Source organism: Chinchilla lanigera, unplaced genomic scaffold, assembly GCF_000276665.1.
Source record: "Chinchilla lanigera isolate Chin_1 unplaced genomic scaffold, ChiLan1.0 scaffold00038, whole genome shotgun sequence".
NCBI lineage: Eukaryota > Metazoa > Chordata > Mammalia > Rodentia > Chinchillidae > Chinchilla > Chinchilla lanigera.
In genome coordinates, this window is record NW_004955439.1 from 10,592,498 (window position 1) to 10,609,378 (window position 16,881).

Sequence of the window (16,881 nt, forward strand, 5' to 3'; positions counted from 1 at the left end):
AAACAATACAGAATTTCAAAGTGATAGGAATTCAGCTCAGTGGCACAGCACCTGCCTGGCAAGCGCAAGGTCCTGAGTTCAATTTCCGGTAAAAAAAAAAAAAAAAAAAAGCCAATGAAGTTCAAAATGAAGAACATTACTTTCAAAAATTAACAACTGCTTTTCCAGCAAAGATGTGCTTTTAAAATTAAAATAACTAAAGAGACCAAAGGAATTCAAAATTCTTCCGTGAAAATAGTCACTTGACATTTCTTGAGTGCCAGCTGTGGCAGACAAGGAGGTAGCCGAGGATCTGAAAATAAAAACCCAGTTTCTGCCTGTGAGAGTTCAGAGCTGGGGTCTTCAGGATGGTGGTGGGGGGGGAGGCACAGGATAAACCATGGGGAGGAGACAATCTTCAGCCTTTGATTTCTGTTTTTCTCACACAACCTGGAAGTGAGCTTTACTGGTACTTATCATCCAGACAGACACTGGCATTCTTGACCGGTCACAGTGCAGAGGGCTCCTGGGGAGAGGCCACACCTGACACACCCGCGGGGGATCCCCGCACTTGGCCTCCCACTCTCAACAAACCAGGACGTGCCGTGGCACCACGTGCGAGCCCAGCGAGGTGCTTTACGGACCACATTCCGTCCACTACAGAGTCTTCACAATCCTTTTTGCAAGGCCACAGGAAGTGTTTGTGGAAATCTTACGTAACATGGAGGCTCGCTGACCACCTTATGGCAAAGTCCAACAAAGAATTTGATGTTTTTCTTTTTAGAAAATGTCATTTTTCTTTTATAAAATGTCAGAATTTCCAAATTTGTTGTTTTCTTAAAAACAGGGAGTGCTGGTCAGATTGGCCTTTGTTGTAATGGCCGCCCTCATACAGTCAGGGGTGCTTTAGGAAGATTCTTCTGGAAGCTGGATTGACACTGGGCTGAGGAAAGTCAGAGGGAGAGGAGAAAAGGTAACAGTTTGGCAGTGAGCTGCACGCACAGGTCTAGGACAAGGACTGGTCGGGGAGCATGGGTACGCATGTTAAAACCAGAGGCTTGTTCATGTTCCCCCAGGGGAACACAGGAATGGACAGGAAATGAGGCTCAAGGGCATCCTTGGGAAATACTGCTCTGAAATGATAAAAGACGAGCAAAGGATAGAGACAATGGTGTGATCCAGGAGTGAAAAAGCAGGAAAGGGTGAAATTTACCTGCAGTTAAAGGAAAGGGCTGTGGTTAACAGGTCTGCATGACACCTAGTGGCCAAGCAAGATAAAGAGCAAAAAATCCACTTCCAGCAAGGAGGAATTCATCAGCGACTACTGTAACCATCATGCCTGCTAGAATCTTTCTACGTGAGTTGAGTGTGTTGCCTGCATACGGAGATTTCATTCAAGCAGAATTCTTCATGAGCAGAATCCCTGTTTATTCGTGAATTTTTCTTTTTCAATCCTCCTACCTCAGCCTCCGAAGTGCTGGGATTACAGGTGTGCACCACTATTCCTGGCTATTAATTAAATTTTCAAACTTAGAATGTGTAGCATTTTATTTGACATCAATGAACATCTACCATAAGATTATTGCTCTGGGTCAGGTGTGGCAGTACATGTCAGTAATCCCAGCACTCGGGAGGCTGAGGCAGGAGGATCACCATGAGTTCCAGGCCAGGCTGGGCTACATATTGAGACCCTGTCTCAAAAACAAAACAAAACAAGGTTATTGCTCTGTAGCTGTGCATCAGTATGGACAGTTTCCTGAAACAGTAAGCATACTCCCAAATAGGAACATTAAGGTAACTGTGTGTGCTTACAAATTAAAATGTCAAACCATTCAGATGTTTTCATTCAGATGCTGTAATATTTTGGCAAGAGGATGACACTTGCAGTAAAAGGTATTTCCCCCACTTTGTGCCTTCCCAATGATCTCATCCTGAGAGAATTTTTTTTCCCTTTCAGGAACTGAGTGTATTTCTTTTTTCCACTCATTTGTGATCAGTAAAACAGATTATTAGCTCTTAAAAGTTGTAAGACTTCTCTTGCCGTTATTTCATAAATCAGTACAACTACAGGCCAAATGGACAAGTGAGAACTATGATTTCAGTATGTATCTACCAAATCTCCCAAAAGGATCATAAACGACCTTCCTTTTCTTAAATTTCCTTGGTCTTGCTCTAACTTCATAATTTGACTGCTTGATGTATGAGAAGAGAGTATCAAAGATACGCAGATGTGTCCAAAATGCTAAAGAGGCAGCCAGTCAAAGCGGGCTTGATCCTTCCAAAACGTATGACAGATGATGAAAGGAAATGCTGCTTCAAGGTTGGTAATGGTATGCGTTGGACAACTGACAAAAAATCATCCCTTTCTTCACTCAAGGAAAAAATAGAACTAAATAGTAGGGCAGAGAGGAGTGGGATGTGAGGATGGGTCCTTCCTCCTGAGACAGAGAGCTGTGCATCAGTGCAGGGGTGAAGAATCCTTCCGGGTGCGGTTTCCGGTTTCCGGTTTCCGGAGCACCAACCAGCAAGCTCTGCTCCGCAGAGGCGCGCAGGCCGCAGACTCACTGCCCACTGCTCATTTCCATAAGCGCTGGGTGCTCGCGGCTGTGGCAATCACACTACACTGCTGAGAGAAATGCAGCTTTGCATTTCCTGGCATGTATCCCTTCCCATTCCAAACCTCAGGCCGCACACCCACTGGTCGGATTTCTGCATTCTACTTCCAGGGAGGAGGGCTCCCGGCCTGGGCTGCTCCCCTGAGGAGCGAGGAACGCAGGCAGGCGCCCAAGGAAGGACTTTCCTGGTGGAGCTGCACCACCTGGATTCAAGCTCAGATTGCTTTTTCCCAGCGACTGCCAAGGTCCAGGTTTCTGGTGAGCACAATAGAACACAATACCATTTGCAGGGTTGTAACATAAATAACATATACAAAGAGCCCTGGAAACAAAATTTCCATGCAAATAAAAAGTGCTCCGCTGTTACAGAGGATGCAAAAGACCTTCCCCTTAAAAGATTCCAAGTCCTTGAAAAGCACTCTCTTAAGCACTCCCTTTTGGGTATGAAGCAGGAAAAAAAAGCCCACAGGAAGTTCGGTGTAAGTGGACTAAGGGTGATGTAACCAGCTGGTTCTCTGCAAAGCACAGGCCAGAGGTCTTCTGCCAGCACTGATGACATCTCTTTCTCAAAATACAGGTCTCGCTTTCTGCCTGGCCATACCCGCATGAAGAATGTTGGCCGCAGGTGGCTGAAAAGTAACAGTTCGCACAGAGGCACCAGAGGACGTCAAGTTTCAGATAAGATTCCCACAAACAAGACACTACATCAACATGACCCCGTTGCATTATTGGTTAAACAGGTTCCACAGCCCCAGGACCCTACACCATTTCTAATGTTATATGTTCCGGGTTCAAGCAAACCTTCAAACACTTTCAGTGTAATCCTTGGAGACTGAAATAGAATGTTTTGCCTACAAGATAAAAGAAGGGCATCTGAAAGGAGGGGAATGTAGGGAAATGGTGGAGGTAAATGGTGTTTTCATTACACTTTTTTTTTTTTGTCTTTTTAAGATAGGGTCTCACTATGCAGTTCAGGCTGGCCTTGAGCTCACTTTGTAGCCCAGGCTGGCCTTGAATTCACAGCAATACCTCAGCCTCCCAAATGCAGGGATCATAGGTGTGTGCCACCGCGCCTGGCCACGTTACATTTTTTGCTCATGTATTTGATATAAGAACAATATACCTAATCCCAGTACATGGCAGGCTGGGGCAAGAGGATCACAAGTTCAAGACCAGCAAGACCTTATCTCAAAAAAAAAAAAAAAAGTATTTCTTCTAAAGTTTAGTTTCTTTGCTTAAAATCTGAACCATCTAAGTTGTTAATTCACAAGGCTCCACTTGACCTCACGCAAAACATCGATATCTTGGCTTTTTAAAAAGTTCTAATCAGGTCCTTCTCTTGTGCTGATAAGAAACGCAAATGATGAGGCAGAAGCTGGAGTGAAAGAACAAATATCCAAATGCACTTTCAGGCCACACATATGCCAAGACTATCACAGAAAGCTCAGATACAATAGGACTCCAGCCCACTAAGTTACACATTCCTGGAAAATATAGCAGGCCCCTGGGTGTTTCCTCCACCTCATCCTTCACAGGCAGGGGTGAGGGGTCACACTGATAAGGCTGTCCTGTCCCTGCACTCCTGACCATGTGCCCGTCCCTGCACTCCTGAAGGGTGAACACAACTCCTGAAGAAGGGAAGTGCACAGCTGGTGACAAGTCCAAGGCCTCAGTGCACTCCAGCTTGCCTCTCTGAATGTGTGCGTCCAGGATTAGAAATGGTTAGAATGAAACCATAGTGAACGGACTCAGCGGTCTAACAGCTTGAGACCTGGTCTCTCCGACAGTCCACATCTGAGTTGGGAGGGGCTTTTTATTTTAAAGTTTGGAGATTAGACTTCATGTGAGTATCTGGGGTGAGAGCCAACAGGGACATATCAAAGACAGAAAATGGATGATACATCAGATGAATCTATAATTGAATCTCAGAGAAAAAGGTCATGACCTATCTACTACTCTTCAGATGAAGATGCATTAGAGTTAGGTGAATGTAATCTTGTGGCTACTACTTCAGTGAGCATAGTGTGGATCTGGATATGAATGTAGAGCAAGAAGAACGGCAGCCAACATTAGCAAGAAACGTTACAGAATGTGAGCACATGGAACTGAAATGTGGACTTCTGCTAAGAAATATTAATTGCAGATATCATTTTGCATTATATAAATTACTTGTGTCTGATAGATAATACATGTGAAATTATAGTAGAAAACACCATGCCATACAATGTAGCTTTACTGCAAAAAGAAGAAAACATCAGTAGTGAGGGCAATCCTCAAGTTTTTATACGTATATTCTTAATTATGGGGATACTACCATTACCAGATATTACATTGTATTGGTCTGAAAATAATATGGTGTTCTCATCTTGTGGCTATCTTGAACTGTTTACATTTCTCTGAGAATACCCAATGTAGAACTGAGGATCTTTTGTGCAAATTTAAGAGTCATGGAAGAAATTATTAGCACATTCAAGAATGCAATAAAGCCTGGAAAAAATGTAGTGATAGACAAAAGTATGACTTTATGGTGAGGATATCTGTGTTTTCACCATCAAAGAAAAATGGCACAAATACGGGATAAAATTATATAAATTATGTTAGATGATTACACCTATGTTTTAGATGTCTGTGCCAGAAAAAGCATAAATCTTTTAATGGGAACAGTCTTAGATGTTGTTATGAAATTAACAAATGGCTTATTATTTGAACACTGTAGATTATATGTAGATAGTTATTATCTGAGTATACCCCTAGCACAAGAACTGTTACAAAAAGAAACACATTCTTGTGGCACAGTACAGCCAAATTGAACATTTTTACCAGGATAAGCAAAGACAAAGCAAAACTGTGGCAAAATCATAAACTTTGAAAATTATTGTGAAAAGAAAAAAAAAAAGATTGCTGTAATGTAAAATGTGTTACATGGACTGATAAAAGAACTGTTTGCATGTTAATGCCTTGTAAAAGTCATATGTATACATTGATCAAAGGAAAACCTGAAAACATAGAACCTGATCTTGTCTTTGATTACAATAATTCAAAGAAAGACACTGATTCAGCAGCCCAGACGTCAAATCACAGTTTCTCAAGGAAAACATGACAATAATATAAAAAATGATACAGGTAATTTGTGGTACATCTGTTGTAAATGCTGATTATGTACATGAGCAATGGGGTACTCATAAGACCCCTATGTTGAAATTTACAGAATTAATTACTGATAAACTATGAACCTGTGGAGAAATATCACAAGTGCAAAGTACTCAAAAACACATTCCCTTATAGAAGCTTATTTAGGAGGAGCAAGAAATGCACACAAGTGATACAGAAAATGTTATGAAAAATTATCTGAAACAAGCTGGGCATGGTGGCGCACACCTATAACCCCAGCACTTGGCAGGCTCAGGCAGGAGGATAGCTGTGAGTTCGAGGCCAGCCTGAGCTACACAGTAAATTTAAGACCAGCCTGAACTACCCAGTGAGACTCTGTCTCAAAAACACAAAAACAAAAAATCAAAACTAAAACCACAGGTGCCACCGTGACCACATAAAAAGCCGAACACATTATGATGTTTGTGCACTCTGCACAACTTAGCTGTCTTTATGTATATTCATAAATATAAATAAATTTCTTTTCGTTTGATGAAATAATTTGATTATAATAATTTTAATTGGTACGAATAATATTTATTAATATTTGTATTGGGGCAGTAAGCTATTCAAATTTAAGCAACATTCGATCCATTAAAGGCCAATAAAAGTGCTTAGAACTGATTGTATGACAAGGGGTGCAAGCCACCTGATGGGACAGTCATGTGTGTATGTACATGGCGGTCCACGCAGGCAGGAAAGTGGTAAAGGGTCTATCACCTCCCAGCAGCACCACAGGCTGAAAGCCAGGCCTTCATCCCATAGGCCAGCAGAAGACCTTTCTAGCATACCTCCACCTTTTCGATTGTATGATTTTTTTGAAATCCTCTTCTCTGATCCTGTTTCCTCGCCTGTAATATGGGGACAACAAAGTCATGTCTAATAGTGTACGTGTGCCAAATCACTGAGACAACTTGCCCTGAGATAAAGAACAGTGCTCAATCACACACACACATTCAACAAATGCTAGTGATCCTTACTCCCATATGGTAGTATCTACAGTGTACCCTCTCCTATCAAAAAACTGTCATGTAACTTCACTAATCCAGTCCACTTTGTTTTTATTTTTTGGTGTTGGGGATCAAACCCAGGGCTCAGGGCATGCTAGGGAAGGGCTGTGCCACTAAGTGCCAGGCACGGTGTTTCACACCTGTTATCTCAGCACTCTAGGAGGCAGAGGCAGGAGGATCATGAGTTTGACCCAGCCCGGGCAATTCTGTGATTTAGCAAGACTCTGTTTCAAAATAAAAATAAGGAAGGCTGGGAATTTAGCTGAATTACAAAGGCCCTAAGCTCAATCTTCAATAAGAAAACAAAACAGCGAAGCAAAGCTACAGTATTCCCATTCCTATCCCAACCCTTTAACACATATAACACAAATACACTTCAAATTTTTCAGGTCACTTTCTATAGCCCTAAGCCATGCTGTGTGCCAAATTTAAACTGGAAAGGACTTTGTGATAATGTAGCTTTGCTCAAAAAGCTAGACACTTTGATCCTTCAGACACGAAAGATCTATTATTTTCAGTCTCTTGTTGGTACTGGTTTGGAGGGTCTCTCTGCTCAAGCAGGAGAAACAAGAGCCTCAGAAAAAACAAAACAAAATGGTTCTCTTACTTTGAGGTACTTTCTCCTGCACACAGCTGGCGCTAACCACACTTATCCCAGCTGGAGACCGCATCAGCCCTATTTTCTAGCTGTTCCCTAACCACAGGCTCTGTGGGGACTCATGAGGGAGCAGAGCCTGCACAGCCTGTCAACTCCTCACTTCTGAGGAGAGGGCTCCACATCACTGCAGAGATACCAAGTACAAAACATCTTCTCACTGCAGGTGGAACTTGGCATCAGATAAAATCCTCAGGGTGGGGAAGACAGCACCGCCAAATCTAGACAAGTTCCCAACAGCCCAACCCATGGCCTGGAAGGCCGACTGTGGGGGCCTGTGCCATGGGGGAAGGTGAGGATTCCTCAGTCCTACCCAAAGACATGCGCCCCAGTGCTGTGGCTTACTGACCTCTGATGCTGCACAGCACATGGTTAATCGGGACAAATGCCCAGACATCTCCCCCTGCCCCTCTGCAGGACGTCCACAGAAATGCACAGCGCAGCCCAAAGCCTGAATTCAAGTGACACACAGAAGCAAAGCAGAAAGCCTGCTCCTAACTGTCAGTGGGCGTCGATTATAAAGGCACCAAACACAGAGCTGGGTGTGGATTTCTACAGAACTCCAGGAAGGCAAACCTCAGTTTTTCATGCTCAGGCTCCTTGAAGATTTTAGGCATAATCAGGACCCATACTAGTTTGTTTTCCATTACTATAATGAAATAAATGAGACTAAGGATTTTATGTAAGAGTCCACCACCTCTTAACATTGCCACACTACACACCAAGCTTCTGCTACATGAATCCTTGGGGGACACCCTCCAACTACAACGAAAGCAGTATCCAAACATCTTTATATTTAAGCAAGCAGCTAGAGAAAAGGTCCCTTTCTATTTAACTTACACAAGGTAACTGTTCCTCAAAACTGTAAGACCTATAAACAACCGGGAATCCCCAGTAGACATCATCTGAGGACACCTTCCTGGTATCTACCTTGCAATCACAAGAAGGGTGCGGCTTGCAGCTCTGGGGGAAAGGGCTATTACATAACATTGAAAAATTACTATTGAGGACCAGAGGGTGTGTGTGTAGATGGCCGAAAGCCAGGTACCCCTTCCGCTCAGGCCCTCTTCTCTCTGGGCCATTATTTCCTAGTTTTGCTTTGGATTTGGCTTCCTTGGCCAGCACACTGCTGGGAGACCTCACTAATAAAAGTCACAGACAAGCCAAGTATGGTGGTGCACGCCTGTAATCCCAGCACTCAGGAGACAAAGGCAGGAGAACTGTCGAGAGTTTGAGGCCAGCCTGGGCTACATGGCGAAACCCTATCTCAAAAAACCAAAAAAAGAGACATTTTCCTGTCCCCCATCTATACAGTGGAAGCACAGTTACCAGTCTTCCAGCAAAGAACCCCATCCCACACTATTTCCAATCTGACTGGCCCATATCGTTATTTAGTTTCATTTTCATGACAGCCCAGTGGGGTAGGCAGTGTCTGGATCCCTCTCCTACCTGGAGGTAGGTGGCCAGCTATGGCTTAAACCCGAGCCAGGTGTCTCCCAGGCCAGGGCTCTGCTGCCTGACAGGGACACACGTGGTGGGCCTCATTCCAAACCTTGCACGGCACTTTGTGTGGTTGTAGCAACTGCCTGATAGCTTGAAGGTCACCCCATCCCTGTAAGACCACCTGTAGTTTAGAAGGTGGCAGAGGGGACCATAGTGTTACACAGTCCCACCCTGATGCCCAAACCCCTCACACCCTTAACTCTGGAAACCCAAGGCAGATGTCCAACAGGGGGTCTTATCCCACGTTAAGTACAAGTTCAGTAATACTCTGCAAAATGACCTTCTGTCACGGTGACAGGCCACACATACAAAAGGGGTCCTGTAAGATTACACTGACTAATCATGGTGTTCACACAAAGAAATCGTCTCAGGATGCATTTCCTGAGACTTACTCTGTCATTAAATGATGTGTGACTGTAAGCACGTACGTGACACACGCTTTACAGAGGTAATGTCCTTCTACTCAGTGGCCACCTTCCTTTGCTTGTCTTCTGCTTTCCCCAGCTCTTTTTATCACTGCTGGTAAGGAGAAGCTACATGACTGTAATCTTAAAATGTACTTTTAGTCATTGCTGATCAAACTGGACAATTTGTTGGTTTTGTTTGCTTGTTTTTTTGTTTTTTTTTCCGGGACCGGGAATCGAACTCACGACCTTGCGCTTGCCAGGCAGGCACTGTGCCGCTGAGCTAAATCCCCAGCCCCTGACAATTTGTTGTTAAACATACACTTCCAGTGTTTTCCAGGTGAAGCTTTTCCAAGGGTATGGCAAACATGGCCAGAGCCTGGCCCCGCCCACTTCCCCACGCCCTGGTTCCCTTTCCACCACTGTGGCCCCAGAGGAAGGACTTGCTGACCCTCAGGGTACAGTTTACCTATAATCATGGCTCCAAGGAAGGCCAGGATTCCTAGTAGGAAAACAAACAGCAAGACTGTCTTCTCCAAGTTCTTCTTACAGAAGTGAGAGACAGTGACAATTCCAGTGTCAGGATGAAGCCCAGAAGCTTGTCTCTGGGAGGAGTGTGGCTAGAGAAGTGCTGGCCACCAGTGCGCACACCAGAAAGTCAGAGATGTGACATGTGGCTGGGAGGAGCCCGGTGTACGCAGAGGCTCACATCCACCACATCACGGACAAGGACGGGCAGCCCTGACCCTTTCTTTCCTTGTGTTTTCTCTGCAAAGATAAAGCAATAACATTCCTGAGCCTCCAGGAGTCATGATGGCTTCCCTGTGAGCACTAAGGACTTGGGCAGAAAGTGTACGGACGTCGACTGCCAGAGTGAGCCTTTTCGTGTGTAAACGGGAGTGTTTCCAATTTCTCGGCTCTCGAGACAATCAGGCCGCTCTATCTTCCTCCTTTCTCAAGTTTAGGGTGAGATCCATCCCAAAGTACAGAGTCAAGGTGATTTATTTCCATAATAAAAAAGTACTCTGAAAAATGTCTTTGTTTTTCAAAAATACAGATACAACTAATGAAAGTACCTATGACAGCTGTGAAAACATTCAACTGCCAGTGAAGGCATTTTCTCTCCTACTGCAGCTGCTCAGTGCAGGGCATGGTTTATTTTCGTCTTCCACTAAGCTTCCCAACAGAAAATCCTGGGCTCTGATGTACAAAATAGGGGCTGGGGGAGGGGGGTCTGGCTCACGGCTGAGGACTTGCCTAGCAAGTACAAGGTCTTAGGTTCAATCCTCAATACCACCAAAAAAAAAAAAAAAAAAAAAAAGAAAAAAAAAAAAAAAAATTTAAAATTAAAATATTGTTCATGCATTTTCTTGAGTAGGCTGCCACCAGGTGGTGGTGACTAAAGCTGTGCAGAGGTTCTACCCTCTTGCCAGGTCACATTGCTGAGCAGTTTTAAAATCAGCACTGCACCCGTTAGATCCACCTGTCATGCAAGCGCTCCAAGGCTCCATTCAGACACCTGCCCTCCCTGGCCGGAGCACAACATGCTCCTCACCGACATTCTCTCACAGCCACATGCGGATCATTACTTTTAGATCTTGTTCTGTGTACAGTAGCTCCTCACTTTACATCAGATGCATTCCAAGGCCCCCCATGAATGCCTGATACCAGACAGTACTGAACCCTAAATATATCGACCATTCATACACAGACACACTCCTGAACAACTTTCACCTTTTCATTTAAAGGGAGCAGTGTATAGCTTTTTCTTTGGCATGTCTGGTTTGCCAGAATCACGATTATTCTTTGGAGCCGTCATAAAGTAAAATAAAGAGGAGCTGAACACAGCACCATGATGCAGCCACCCCGATCGGAGAGCCAGGAAGGCTACTCAGTGATGATGGGGTGGACATGCTAGGGGAAGGGGTGACTCCCACGCTGCCCAAGATCGCGTCACACCATTCAGAAAAGCAGTACATCGAAAACTTACCAATAGCTTCCTTAGGCATTTTCTATTTCCATTTCTATTTATCGTTAAGACCCCAGTTGACCCCATATACCGGAAACCATGGAAAGAGCAACTGCAAACAGCAACAGGTGCACAGACAGAGATCAAGAGAACAGAAGAGAGGAGGGTCAGCGTCCTCGGAGGGGGAAGGAAGAGCACAGGCTCCAGCCCACTCTCTCACTTCCGGGAGGGACCCCGCTCCCTCGAGTCATGAGCAGTGTGACCCACGCCACTCCGCTCCTCTCGCCAGTGCTCCACCTGGACTCTCAATGAAGAAAAGTAAAGACAATAAAAAAAAGTTTGCTATTATGAAAAGGAAAAAAGGCGTGAAGGTTCTTGGGTTTCCCTCCACACCATCTCCGTCCACATGGTGTCCAAATACACATTTTATTGATTGTACAGTAAGCAGAATTGATTCACTGTCTTCAAGTGGATTTGTCAATTCTATCTAAATCCAGAGTAAGTCAACATGTGTCAAGCAAAGTCTTCATCATGTACAAATGTTCAAATCTACAAGAATAATACACATATATTCTCTTATAAAAAATTATTTCTGTGCGTACGTCCCCTTATTCACCCCTATTCTTGTTGGCATTCCCTCTTTTGTCTTACCTGAGCTAGTAGTGTGTTCACTGTCCCAGTCTTTTCCAAAAACCGACCTTTGGATGTGCTGAGAATTGGTCACGTGTATTTGCTTTCTATCTCATTAATATTTGCTTTTTATTATTGTCCTTTGAGATTTTCTGTTGTCCTTCCTCTAACTTTTTTTTTTTTTTTTTTGTGGTGCTGGGTATCAAACCCAGGGCCTTGTGCATGCGAGGCAAGCGTTCTACCGCTGAGCCACATCTCAGCCCCCAAACATCTTAAATTAAATCTTTTGCTTACACATTCCTGTGTTTCTTCATTTCTAACATAAGCACTCAAGGCTGCATGTTTCCCACACAAACTTTACCTTGTTTTGAAGCTGGGGTGTTTTCCACTGGGAGCTCATGGTCATGGACCCTCTTCTCTGGAACAGGCACTGCAGGGCAGCTTCTAAAGATCCGTGAGCTCCTACTACCAAGACCTTCTTCCCATCTAAGGTGACACCTACCAACCAAAAAAAATCCAGTATTATAATTAAAACTTTAGGTCTTTCCTCTCATTCAGTTTTAATTTAAGAAAAAAATGCCCTTTTCCAGGCTTGATGTTCTCAGAATCAGCTTACAGGGGCTCTCAGCTGGGAGTCAGGTATTACAATTAACCACAATTCTATTTTCTAATCTTTGAGCTCCAATCCTTTTCCTGTGTTTCCTTCTACAGCACATTACTACATTCTGATGAAATGACTCACAACCACGGTCTTGATAGCAGAAACACTCTACGTATGGATCAGCTCAGAGATTTTCACTGAATGGTTACTATCCAAAGGGTATTCCTGAAAGTTAATCTTTTTAGTAAAATGTTGCTATCTATTTTTAGAATTTTTGTTTGTTGCATTTTCAGATGGAGGAGAGGCACTTGCCTCTTCTATGCAAATTAGAGTAGAAAAAAATTTTAGTTGATTGAACTTTTATGTCATCAGCTAGATCCCTTAAATATATGAGATACTCAGTACTAATTTATTCACTGAGTTTAATAAGAAAGAGAAATTTTTATTCATTTCTATTTCACTGCCATGAAAATGCAAAGTCAAAAGGAGAGGAGTGGAAAGTGAATAGTGACAAATGAAAAATGATTCTCTTCATGGATAAATCCCAGCCTAAGTGTTTGTGTTCTACACATCTAACAGCGACAGCCTTTCAGTCTAAAATGTACAGCTTACCTAGACTTGTACAATGACAGGCTTGGGAACTTGAACCTGGAACCATTTTGCAATGGGGTTATTCTGATCGCTTCACGGGAGACTCTGAGAATGTTTAAAACAGGCTGACATTCATTTTTACTAAGGTCTCTTTTAAATTATCACAGTTCATCTTAATAGAAAAAGCTACCAGTCAATCATCTGTATCTCCACTTGTATAAGGAAATTTGAGGAAAAGAAAGTCAACATTTCAACATTGCTTCTGTGCTTTTCATTAAATCTTCCAAAAACAAATCTTTATTTCATACTTTAAAAACTACAAAAATATTAATAAACAGAAAAGAGCATTTGCAAAGGAGCACCACACCTGATTTTTCAAGAAGTTCAATGACAGCTCTGGCAACAGGTGAAACGAAACATTCATGGGCGTCCCCACGCACCAGCTTCCCCAGGTTTATATCTGTCACTCTGAATCAGAAAATAAGGGAGTAAGGAAGGGAAAACCCAGTCAAAAATCACTCAGTAGGAATTCACACATACCAACCCTAAATAATGTTTGATAGATAGACTATATTAAAGATGAATCAAAGAACAGGCAGGAAGTGAATGTGATCAGCTTCTGAGAGCAGCCCCTCAATGAACTCTGCTCTGGCCCCTAGGACTGGCGTGCTGATTCTATCCAGCATCAGAACACAGCCGAGGGCCCCGAGGGCTTTACATTACAATCCAGGGAGCACCCGTAAGGGACTGCAAAAGAAAGGCACACCTGTAACCATTTCCACTTCCAAAACCCTGGAACCCATCCTGCAGCTCTGCAATGACCCAGGAAAACGTGGGGTTCACAAGTCAGAACCCCATCTGACCTCAGTATGTATCTTCTTGGGAAATCAGGGGAAAAAAACTGAGTGACCCCATTCTCTGCATGTCTCTGTGCCTTTCTTTGTTCCCGTGCAGCACAAAACATTCCTGAACTGATGGTCTCAGTCTAGATTAGTAACAAAATAAAGACATTCAGAAAACTTTTCAATACTTCTCTCCATTTATGAAAATTATAAAGCTGTCACTTCAAATGTTCAGGTTTTGGATGTTTTCTCATCAATTAGGGCTTCTCTCTTTACAGTGAGTCTACTATAGGGTTGGAGATTTTTGACCACTTTTTACATCTGTGCAGTGCTGCGGATTGAACTCAGGGCCTTGCACATGCTAAGCACGTACAATACTATGAGTTACACTCCCAGTTCTCACAACAACTTTTTAACCTGCGCTTGGGACTACCAAGGTACAATAACAGAATGGGATAGAAGACTGGGTGTCTCAGTGAGACTGCAGTTTCTCAGTCCAGCCCTTGCAGGAGACACCAGCCTGGGAGTCATTATAAAGTTGCTTACAACTTTACATACTTGTGTTCCTTTTAGCCACAGCACAAAATATTTGCTGTATTTCCATGTAGGAAAATGGGGTTTTTAATCCCCAGGAAACCTGCTGATCCCTCACTGCAGACCAGCAGTATTCTTTGTCCTCTGAAGCTTACTAATTTCACAACATGATGTGACTCAAAGACCCGCATCAGACAGAGCACCTGATATTTATGATCTTTCCCCTACATCTGCCTCAAATTTCAAATAAGGCCTTGTGTCATTAAGAGTATTTGTTTGGTTTCTCTCAACTGGCCTGGAACTAAAGCAGAGCATGATGCTGTTGGGGAAATCAGGTCTCGGGTTTCTCTTCTGGTCTAGTAAAATTACCAAGGGAAAACTGTTAGATCAGGAGAGCAGCCCCAGGACTCTGTAAGTAAGACCGGACCATGTTAAATGAGTATGACAGTGTAATGAGATTTTTCTTTTCCAAAATGCACGCAACTATTACAAAATGGCATGTGTATTTTCTTAGATAGCAACTTTCATACATAGAATTTTAAAAGTTCTCAAACCCCTGAAATATTTAAAATGACTTCTTTCATCTCCTAATTAACACATTAGAAAAAAAAAACAAAACAAAACAGCCAGGTGTCGCGGTGCATGCCTGTAATCCTAGCACTCGGGAGGCTGAGGCAGGAGGATGGCTGTGAGTTCGAGGCCAGCCTGAGCTACAAAGTGAGCTCAAGGTCAGCCTGAACTGCATAGGGAGACCTTGTCTCAAAAACACACAAAAAAAACCTCAGAAAGAATATAGGAAAAAAACTCATTAGGAAAGCTGATTTCATAATAAAGGTTGATTGCTTTCTTTCACAGCTCCTTACCCATCCACATCCTTTTCTGGCTTCAAGGCATTGAGCACTTTGTTGCTGAACAAGTCCTCGGAGATCTGGAGGGCAAGGCCATGTACTCTGGTATCTTCATTCATCTTCAAGATTTCATCTATAATCTACAGCGAAGAAAGTTAGTTTTGTGGAAATAAGATCCTACAAAAGAAGCTTTATATTAAAAACCAGACTCATAAAAATGCATCTGTTACAGTTTCTTTTACTCCTTTTTTTTGGGGGGGGTGGTTTCCGGTACCGGGAACCGATCTCATGACCTTGCGCTTGCCAGGCAGGCGCTGTGCCACTGATCTAAATCCCCAGCCCCTTCTTGAAGCCTTTGGTGTAAGGCACAATGAAGAAGTCTATCTCCTCTTTTCCTCGTTTTTATAAACATCCCAAGCAAGCCTGACTAAGTTTTTAGTGACTTCAATCTTCTTACCACTTTACTCTGTGCCAGAAAAGAACAAAAGTAGAGCTCAACAGTTACTACAGTTCAGCTAGAGAAAAGACAATTCCCTGTCATATTTTAACCCAAGCACACTGCCAGCGAGTTTTCAGGGAGGCAATTATGAATCTCAAGCATGTCGAGCTGGCCAGCAAAGCCGGGGTGCCTCCAACACCATGGATTCAACGGAAGCTTCCTGACCATGGCATCTGATACACCCCGGAGGCCCTCAGCCTCTCCGGATCTGACTGGCACAGGGAAAGCCTTCCCAAAGGCTTATGAATAGAAAACTCTGAAACACACATAGCTCCTTGTTATGGGCAACATCAGAACAGTTTATAACTTATAAAACAGACGAAAATACAACACAGGAGGCTAATGTGTAATTGCTAACAAATGGTTACAGATTCTCTCAAGAAGCAATGCTTTCTCCTCTCTCTGTTGATCCCTATTTTATGCAAGGAGAGAAGATCCTCACTCATTTCACTAAATAAAATTATTTCCTCAAAGCTAAGAGTATGCTGGTCTATGCAGCTGGGTCTCATTTGGAGGAAGGGTTGGTTTATCCTTCCTGTGCCTGCCTAGCAGAAATCACTATGGTATTACCCCTGGTAGGGGAAGGAAATGGGAGTTGATGTACCCAATCAGAAAGGAAATTCTGTTTCATTTGCTTGGCATACTTTCACCCAACAAATATGTTTTGGGTACCTACTTTGTGCTAAGTAAGGGATCTACAAATACTGCCTTTACAGACTGGGTAATTTAATATAGAAGCAGGAGTATGCCCCATCAAACACTAATAATCCAAACCCTGGAAGTGGTCAATGATATGAACAGAGCAGGTTAAGCAGGGTAAACAGTTAAGAGTGTGACTGGGGCTCAGGGGTGGTCAGAGGCTGTGACATCTGAGCAGAGGTCACAATGAAGGGAGGGAACCACTATTACTTGTATTTAGGATTTGGAAGAAACAACAAAAACAAAGCAAGGCAAAACCAAAACAACCTTACTACGTTAAGACGCTGTTTCAAAGTAGCAACATACTAATTTACTTTATCAGAATTTTACACACACCCCCACCCCCACCCCC

At 43.2% G+C, this 16,881-nt stretch overlaps 1 protein-coding gene across 1 annotated transcript in view; it reads right to left on the minus strand.

The window, feature by feature from the left end:
- The window catches only part of Mthfd1l (methylenetetrahydrofolate dehydrogenase (NADP+ dependent) 1-like), a gene marked incomplete in the record, with an annotated part of 189,260 nt that overhangs the window by 159,766 nt on the left and 12,613 nt on the right, over nt 1-16,881 (minus strand). The window contains 3 exon segments of the mRNA XM_013517397.1: nt 12,277-12,413; nt 13,475-13,575; nt 15,347-15,471. Coding sequence (XP_013372851.1) covers nt 12,277-12,413; nt 13,475-13,575; nt 15,347-15,471 — 363 coding nt within the window.